This window comes from Fulmarus glacialis, unplaced genomic scaffold, assembly GCF_000690835.1.
Source record: "Fulmarus glacialis isolate BGI_N327 unplaced genomic scaffold, ASM69083v1 scaffold13834, whole genome shotgun sequence".
Lineage (NCBI taxonomy): Eukaryota > Metazoa > Chordata > Aves > Procellariiformes > Procellariidae > Fulmarus > Fulmarus glacialis.
Window position 1 is genome coordinate 74,384 of NW_009209909.1, and position 9,403 is coordinate 83,786.

The window sequence follows — 9,403 nt, forward strand, 5'->3', positions numbered from 1 at the left end:
TCTTAAGGCTTATAAAAACTGTTACTCAAAACCAAAACGTTTAAAACTTTACATATGTACAATATGAGAAATAAATTATGTTTTAAGTCATACAAAAACCACAATATACAAATAGGGCTTTGAAACCACTCTAAGTATGGCACGGTGACAAGTCACAGATACTTACCAAAGGCTTCAGTTATTGAAGCCTTTGCATAAAACCATGGGGGAAAAAAAAAAAAGATCTCCAAATGTGCTTGCTTTGGTTGGATTGAAGCTGTACAAGAACTCAGAGAATCACAGACCTCAGAAGGACTTGCTAAGACTTCAGAACTCAGTGTACCATCTGGCAACACCATTTTTTGAGATTGCCTTTCTGCATGCCAAAAGTCCAAGAGCTGTCACACCAAGTCTCCTTCCAAAAAGAAAACAAAACAAAAAAATCTAGTTCACCTCTGCCAAGGTCCGCTCTGCTGTAGCAAACGGGACAGCTGTAGAGTCTGTCAAACTCGGAGCAAAGCCAAGTTCACCTGGCACCTGGGAATCCAACCGGGATGTTGTGGCAATGAGGGTAGGATGCTGTCTGTTTGGCTCAGTTAAATACTTTGCACAAAAATAAGATCTTAATTATGCACTGGTACTACAACAGCATCTGAACAGAGGCGAAGGCATTCTCAGTAGTTAAAAGGACCGGTGCAAAGCTCTCCTGAAGCAGTACGGTTCGCTACCTTCCTCCTCCCCTACAGTCAGTAGAAGGGCAGCTGCCATTTGCCTCTTACAAGGAGATCAACACGTGGGACCGGACAGTCTCGCTGCAGACGCTGCTGGGGAGCAAGGAGCAGCACCATCACCTGCCGCCTGCACCGTGCTTTGCCCTCGGTACAGGGAGGACGGAGTACTACCTTCTTCTAAGGTAATGTATAGAGATTTCAGTATCAGCCAGACACAGAACACGTTATTTTTAAGGCAAGCAAAGGACAACTTGAAGTTAAGTGGCATCGTGCTTATTCCCACCCCTCCCCTGAACAACCCCACACACTTGACTTGTGCCGGTCTTGTCTTCCCACAGCCCATAGTGCTATTGAACCCACAGTAACGCCTACTAATTTGCTAATTTGTTCTTGGCAGCTCTGTCACCAACAGTCTGATGGGCAGTTAGCATGGTTATCTTCTCAACTCCACTGGCAGGCAGACCAGAAGATCATTGCTGAGGTCTAGATCTGTGAAGATCTCATCCGTAGCCCTGGTTAATGGGAGCAGGCAGGAAAATGCAGCGTGTAACAGGTCAAGGTAAGGTTAAATGCACAAACCAGGCTCCTTGGGGAAGGGAGAATGTAGTTTTAGTTATTCTAGGTCTAGGACCACAGTCCATCAATTGCTCCTCAGTTTCTTCCATCTGATCCAAGATGTTTTGTCCTGAAGAGCTAGTCGCTTTAAGTGCTACCAAGCCAGATTTTTGCCAGAGCATTTTGCCACCTCTGTGGTCTTCGCGCATCTAGGTTGCTCAGTTGTGAGTCTTTAGAGAAGTCTTCAGAGCAAGTTTGAGACAGATCTGGGAAAAGCAGAGAAGAAAAAAAAAAAAATCTTAGTTAAATGTAGAAGTTAAGAGGAGTAATAAATAATTCCTAAGAAACTCTGGGACACTAAGAACAGGTTTAGACAGTACAGGTTGGTATTTTATTCTGTCAAAGCAGCACTTTGCCCAGTAGCGACTCAATGAGAGCCTGAAGCAGACATTATGCACCCCAAAAAAATGCAAGCAGAAATTACAGGTCTTGACGCTAGACTCTGGCTGTTCCGATCCATTCAGGGTGGACAGATGTTTGCAGACTCAATCTCCAAGTAATCTTCCAGTGACTTGGCAGGAATGGAGAGTTGAACGGCACGTAATTGCTCGTGATCTCTGGGAGGAAGGGTCATTTCCAAGAAACCATAGTGCTTTGGAGCTCTGATCTGCTGCTCTGCCTCGTGCAAAAGCTGTACTCCGTGAGTAAAGCAGGAAGGGCACATCTGCCAGCAATTCTGTTTAATGGGGGTTACGGAGCAGCATATCAAAACAGCTTTTTATTGTACCTGCAGGAATATTTACTTGATCTTTCAAGACGCGTGGCAGAGCAACAAGTATTTGCACAGGGGTTTCATTCACAGAATTGTTTGCTACCGCATGTAGCACAGCTTGCTGGTTTCTGCCAAACCTGGAACAGCACCAGCGCGTAATTCCGAGCTGAGCTCTGCCGCCCAAAAAGGTTGTGCAAAGCACGACTTCCACAGCGCTTTGCTAGCCCTAACAAGCACTTTGTTTCCGGATTAGAACTGACAAAGCTCTAAGTTTATAAATTGAAATTTAAGAGAGGCCAAAAGGCTGGGCTTCATCTGAAGGAGACGATCATTTAGTCAAATGAACACGGATTCATTCAAAACATGACTAGAGGCAGTCTGAAGCAATCAAGCTGTCACTGCTGGGACCAGACTTACTGGAAGTCATGCTCTGAGGACTGATCCTAGGTGTCTGGAAAGTCCCCCAGAGGTTAAGCAGGGCTGAGATGCTCTGGCAACGGCTGAGTTTGCACTCTCCTGAACCAGAAGAGATTAGCAGAGCCGGAGACGAAGCAGTAGGACTCAGTACTGTAACACCGACAAGTCTTCAGCTGTGTCTTGCTGAGCCCAAGTTGAGCCCAAACTTGATCAAGAGATTTCTTGGCAGCTTAAGATCTTCTACCAGGCTGAAACGATCTTTGAGGCAATCCCCTGCACTCCCAGCTTTCCTCTGTTTTACAGGGCAGTTAATAGATGCCTCTAATCAGCTCTCCACTATTGCAAGGATCTTGGGTATCAGTAGCACCTCATTTTTAGCATCTACCACAATAGCAAGCAGACGGGTTCTTTAGGCCCAGGGATCCTGTAATACCAATCTGGTAGTAAGCATGTAAAGGTACAAGATGACAAACCAAGATCAGAAGTGAGGATAACATCACTTAGTCAGTGATAGTTAAGGCATACATGGAAATCAAGTCTAATCGCTGGGAATCTTGGGCTAGAATTTATTAAGGAAAGAAAAAGAGGTTCCAGGAGTCTAAACAAAAAAAACCTGGCTCCCCTCATCCCAGCACAGCCACATGCATCTGACAGGATTTCTCTTAGCTGATCTTCCCTACCTTTTTTGCCATTCCTCTATGCACTTCACAAACCAGAGCTCTTTACCAGGAGATATACTGGTCAGCTGGGAATCCTCCACACAGAAAGCAAACCTAGAAGGAATAATCCGAAGTCAAGAGAAGGTACCTGTTGTCTCTATGGTTAACAAATGACATGTAACATGGATTGCAGCTAATTCTAGGACAAGCTGTTTGATTTGACATCCTTCCTGTGGAGCATCTTGATGCACCATTAGCCTGTTGAATGGCTGTTTTATTTCCTACTTTATTTTATTTCGGGATCTTTGCTTCTACTACCGCTATGTTTCATAGATTGTCAAAACTAGGATGCAGAATACCTTACAGGTGATGCTTATTTAAAGCTCTGAGAAAGGTGGGAAAGTTGTCAATATCAACTGCTGTTCTTTGACAGATCTGGGTTACCTTCAGAACAACGTTAACACAAGGTTTGAGAGTGCAGTGCTTGGCAGCTTTACTTCTTGTCGGTTGCTCAGGTAGCTTTCCAATTACAGAGATCTCCGAAGGAGCAATATAGTGCTTAAGGAGTTGGTGTCACCACGTTACCGGTTGCAGTTTTAGGTCTAGCTTGTTGTGCCCAATCAGCACATTATGCATGTAAATAATAGCCATGCCCATCTATGTTACAGTACTTTTGGCCTTGTCAGTACTTTAACCCTTCAGGTATGATCTAAACCATCTTGAAGTAGGCTAATGTAGTCCCCAAGGGTGGGCAAGACAGTGTCACAGTATCTAAATAAAGCAAAAGAACATCTCAGATCTGATCTGCAGTGACTAGTTTTGCTTAAAGCCTAGTTTGCAACCTCCTGCTGGCAAGTAACCCACTCTCCTACACCACGTGGGAGCATTAGCTGGTAACACCAAAGAGGAAAGACAGATCAGGATACCAGCTAAGTTCAAAACCCCAACTTTTCTTGCTAGATTCTGAATATTTCTCCTTTTGATTGAAGTTTCAAGTCAGCTCACGTGCAATCTAATGCAACTATTTACCTCTGTTGCGTCTCCCCAGATTTCACACGTATACGTCTGATGTGCAGTTCCTGGGAAGACTTTGCAGGCCGATACCAGTAGCTCTTCAGCTCTTTCCACAGATCGTACCATGACTGAGACGTTCCCTCCCAGGTCAGCTTTATTTTTAAAAGTTCACCCATGTCTTCTTCAGTATAGACCAGGAAGGTGTTAGTAGCATTGAGGCCAATTTGATCAAGCCTGAAAGACAAGCAGAGATTCAACATTTCTTCCTTATGAAAGCATGCCAGGTGCTCATTCGTTCCATGCAAGAAGTTAAACAGCCCTTTGCAGCTTATCAACTGTTCCACATTCAACTGTCACCAGTTAATTGCTGGTTACAGTAAAGAAAGTGAGCTTATATAGGTGGTTCAATAAAATGCATCATACATTTGGCTCAGCCATCCTTCCATAGCTTAAAGGTGAATTTCATGCCTTGTGTTTCTTCTGAGAGAGGCTAAAGGAGGTCAAGGATGCCTCCAGAGATACGGGTGCTTTCAGACTATATCTAAATGGTAGAGGGAAAAAGCAAAACGAAGTACTTCAACAATGAGCCATGAAGGCTGGTATATAGAGGACTGGGCACAAATTGCTTTCTCAGCAGTAAGTTATAATAAGTTTTTTGAATGGTGATGAAGAGAGGCTGCTAGGCTCAGGTGCAATGCTAGTGTTACCAGAGGAAAGAGAGTAATGTCACCTTGTCTAGTCCCAGTGGCCTTCTTACCCAGAGCAAGCACCACAGGCCAGCTTACTTACATTTCTAAAGAGAGAGGTTCAGAGTCTCCGCTGGTGCCATGAAGGGTGACGGAGAAAGTGGGGTCAGCCTCTCCCAAGCTTTTGTAGCTGAAGACATGCATTTTCATCTGATAATGGTAGACTGGAGAGAAACAAGGAGAGCATAGGTGGAACCAACTTTGTTGAGAGACAACATTGCTCAGCATCGCCCTTTGTGAAATAGCATTGGCTGGCAAAGGCTAGACCCTGTATTTATTGAGACATCATTGATCACTTTTTCCTGCCCTTACTTACAAAGTTGACGTCTACACAACAACAGCAGGTCCTCTTCCCTCCGCTGTAGGGAGGGCTCCCCAAACCTGACGCTGCTCTAAGGTTGGGGTGGTCTTGCAAGTATGACACATGTAAGCTGTAGTCCTGCTCAAAAGGCAGCGTGGCCTTATGGCCAGAGAGCCCTGTTCATTTTACACGGAGGAAGGAGCACGGTAATGCCGCAGAACAGCAATGCAGCAGGGTAGCAGCAAAAGACTAATGCCTGGTGCTGCGCTGCTTTGAGGGGATGCTGCTCTTTCACCTCTACATCTTTCCCAACATTGCATTTGGGAGTCTGCTCTTAGAGATGAGACTACGCTCTTTTGAAGAGGGGAAAGCGTACCTTTGAACGGCATGTCAGCTCTGGTTTTTAAGTACATCTTGCTGTTTCGTTTGTTCCGCGTTTTCCTGGCATTGTAGCCAATGCCATTGCAGCGGTTCTTCCGGCAGCTCAGGCAGATGCCCTTCTTGAAGCGACTGGAATCGGTACATTGAAACGCGAAGCTTTGTTTGTCTTGGTTCACGAGGGAGTCCACGAAGAGGTGCACAGACCGCTCGTGTTCACATTTAACAACTTCACCAATTGCTAGAGAAGCAGAGTTGCAAAGGATACATTTTGTTTAAGCATTTGTCACCCCAGCAGCTGGTAAGATATACTGAGCTATGCATTTTGTAGCCCAACATGAGTTGACCATGGCCAAACTTGAACATTTTTCAAACAGTAGCAATTCAAGAGGTTAGTGGAAGACACTTGAAGAGGACCGTTCACTTGGTCTCTACCATGAGGAGAGCTTTAAAGAGGATTCTAGACCCAGCATAAGACGACTGTAGTTTATGATCAGGTGTTAGAGTGAGAACATGCTACTTCAGAATTAAAAGCAGGTCTAGTTTCTAGCAACTATCTCCAGCAGTACAGGCAGTTTAGAAGGAAAAAACGGTTTTCTCTGCTCTTGTAAATCAGATCATCCCCCAGCATCAACCCAAGTCTATTTGTGAGGAGTCTACACTGACCAGAGGCAAAATAACTAATGAGAACTTACTCCCATAGGCAATTGCTCCCAAGACGTCGCTTAATCCACAGCCAGGCTGGAAGTCTCCCCCATTGGGGTAGATGTCAACATGGCCTACAGGCATCTGGATCCCAATGCTAACACCTAGTGTTTCCCTTGTGTAGGTGTGAAGGACATCCACAAAGTTAGCATCGTCGGGGGAGAGGCGCTTGCTAGGGTCCACTCCTTCAAACATAGGGCCAGCCGGATCCAAGCCTGGTGTTAGAGACAGTACACAAGATGCCAGGTAAAGAAATTGGGTTATTTCATACAGAATACAGCCAGGAGCCTGCTGCTAGCAGCCCTCCTAACCAGGTGCCACACAGACAGTCCCTGCCTCATTGCAGATACTGTCCCCCCCAAGATCTCTTCACCATGGGCTCGCTGAGGGAAAAAATGAAGATGTCCCATACCACTTTTGGTGCAATACAACCCAGTGGTAGCACCAGTTTGCTCTACACCCATGGCTTCAGATTGCCTGTTGGAAGCAATGAGTCTTTGCTAGGTCCCGGTGAAGAGATACTTCAAGAGGTAGCAGATGACTGAACACCAGAAGAGGTCTAGCACCCCACAGAGACTGTTGGTAGCCAAAGATCCCACGATGGGTTTGGGACTTTCCGTTAACCTCTGAGCCTCACTCACAACCTGAAGCTGTGCTCCTGAGCCATTCCCCAACTTGACTGTTAAGTGATTTTCCTGCTTAACTAAATACAGATATTTATTGCTAGGCTCTGAGGAATTCTCACTGCCAGCGTCACATTTAAACACTTAATGCAACCCCTTGTACCATGCCCTCAGTTCTCACATGTCGAAATCGGCTTTCCTCTGGAGTCAGAAGGGCTCCCTTCAAGGTACTTTCAGAAGGAGGGGTTGGGGTTTTTCTTTTTTTGACCAAACATCCCATGGGACAAACTGCATCCAATAGCTCTCACTTCCATGAGTTTATGAGCTATAATTACAAAACCAGTATCACTCAGAGGCTTAGGATTTGGATAGTAAGAGCTTGGGCTGGACTTGTTTTGAACTCACATTTAACTTCAAATATACTCAAGACCAGGCTGTCCTCTGAAAGGTTTTTCATTGAACCCCCCCCTAACTTTGGGGTTCAAAATTAAGATACTTTCTCATGTGTAGAGACCTATGCTCCCCACTGACAGGTAGGAAACTTGTCATTTCTGAACGAGCAAGCCCAAAACATCATCGCAGCAACACAGGAAACGAGCCTCTTTGGGGAAACTCGCTGCTGCTAAGGAAAGGTAAGAGACTGCTTAAGAAGCCACTTGCCTGTAATTCTGCCTATTGTCCCATGGACGTAGTTACCAGCAAAGCCGGCGACGTGGGCGCCCAGGCTGTACCCTATCAGGTGGACATTCTCGAGCTGTAAGAGCGGGTTCTCCTGCAAGGAAAAAAGGATATGAAAATTTGCCCCCCTGTCTTTCAGGGCATCTGGCACCGCTCCTATTGCAGGATTCTAAAGCCCAGTTTTAAGAAGAGATTGGAGGGAGGGGGCAGACAATGGTTTGGATGGCACTTGTGGTGTGGCCCCAATCACAGTTCCCAGCTTCCAACCCCAATTATGATATTATTTGTTTAAGCAGCACCGGGAGCAGCCTTCCCCCAGAGAGCCGCCAGCAGACCTCTGTACTGGCCGTGGACTCAAGTGCCAAGTGTAGCACCGTGGGCCTTTTCCTTCTCCTTTTCCACCACCCTCTTGCCAACCAACGCTAACTTTGAATGCCCAACTCCTGAGTTCACGTTGCTTAGACAGGACTCCTAAATTTGAAATCCACTTCAACATCACTGATCCGACCAGGCGCAAGGGCTGGGCACGGCACCTTAGCTATAAGCCATCACCCCACCGAGCCTTGGGGTTGGGATTACACCAGAGCCTTCCCCACTCGTGAGCGTTGGAGCTGGTGTATACTCCGTTCCCTTGTCCAACAGTCCTCACGGAGCGTTACAACAGAGACCGTTCTGAACTCGCGTTACCTGTAACCAGTCAAGCAGCCTCGCTATGCTTTTTCCAACGATCTGCGTGTTGTTCACAGCATCGGTATAGAGCTGGTGGGCAAGCGAAAGCCAATCCACCACGACCACGTTGGCATCCTTCTCCCTCTCCTGAAGAGCAGATACCAAGCTGCCCAGCCAGGTTTCGAACATGCCGCTCATCTAGAAAGAGACTCAGGTGGTAGTTTCTAGTTCGCAGGACCCGATTACATATTCACAGTTAAGTTACTTGTGTATCATTTACATATTTCTGCTCCAGCTGTATGCTCCTCTGCAAACCCCACGACTTCCCAGCACTGTACTGGTGTAAGCAAAACAGGTTTTGAGAGACTATGGATGTAATTAGCCACCTTGCCTTTTAAGGCAGGCGGCAGAGGCATTCGTTACATGCCATCTTATCGCTCTTTTTCTCAAGAGTTTCAGAAATTCTGATGGATTGCAAAATTATTTTCCAGTCCTGGTACTGCCGTTTGCATAAGCCCTGGTAGAGTTGCTAAGTCCCCTAGTGCCACACGCTCGGCCACATCAAATGCAGAAGAAGAAAGCTTGATAAAGTCTGTCTGCCCTCTCTTTCTTTATCGAGGAGACCACGTAGCAGAAGTCAAGACTGTGGACACACAGCTAAGGTTGCAGAAGGTCTAGACGTGTGTCAAGCCACGTGCCGCCTTCACAGCGGTCAGTTAGTTGGATTTTAGGGAAAACATCAAGGTCCCTTTACCACGCTGACGTTACATAGACGTGAAGCGATCTTGGGCAGTTGTGAATGAGTTGGGTGATTTCACAGAGTTCTTAAGTGCGACCCACATCACTTCACTCCAGATGCAGCTATTAAGAGGCCATAGTGCTCAAAACATGAAAAATTGTCCCAAATCCCACATATTCTAGAAAGACGGAGCATTTACCAGGTAGTTTGCTCTCTCTAAGATTGAAACTATGCATTGCCCAGAGCCGTGCAGCATCCTCCATACTTACAGTCCAGTCGTGAATGATGAAGAAGGTTTTAGCTGTCACGTTGAACTTGCAGTCCTCCAAGCACTTGCGCTGGCCGACGGCGAGCGTGCAACCGTCCTCTTCGGCGTGGGGCGAGGACCGGAGATCGAACTTCACCTGCGGCTTCGGTGCCGGCCCATGCTCCTGCCT

General features: G+C 46.4%; 1 protein-coding gene across 1 annotated transcript; it reads right to left on the reverse strand.

Annotated features, from left to right (window-relative positions):
- Window positions 1–1,341: 1,341 nt before the first annotated feature.
- On the reverse strand, window positions 1,342–9,394 carry LIPG (lipase, endothelial; the record flags this gene model as incomplete). The annotated part of the gene is made up of 9 exons (XM_009576989.1): window positions 1,342–1,531; window positions 3,135–3,227; window positions 4,143–4,361; window positions 4,917–5,037; window positions 5,551–5,793; window positions 6,248–6,472; window positions 7,541–7,652; window positions 8,246–8,425; window positions 9,236–9,394. Coding segments are annotated over 9 exons (1,374 nt in total), but the record flags the coding sequence as incomplete, so codon positions are not given.
- Window positions 9,395–9,403: the final 9 nt, after the last annotated feature.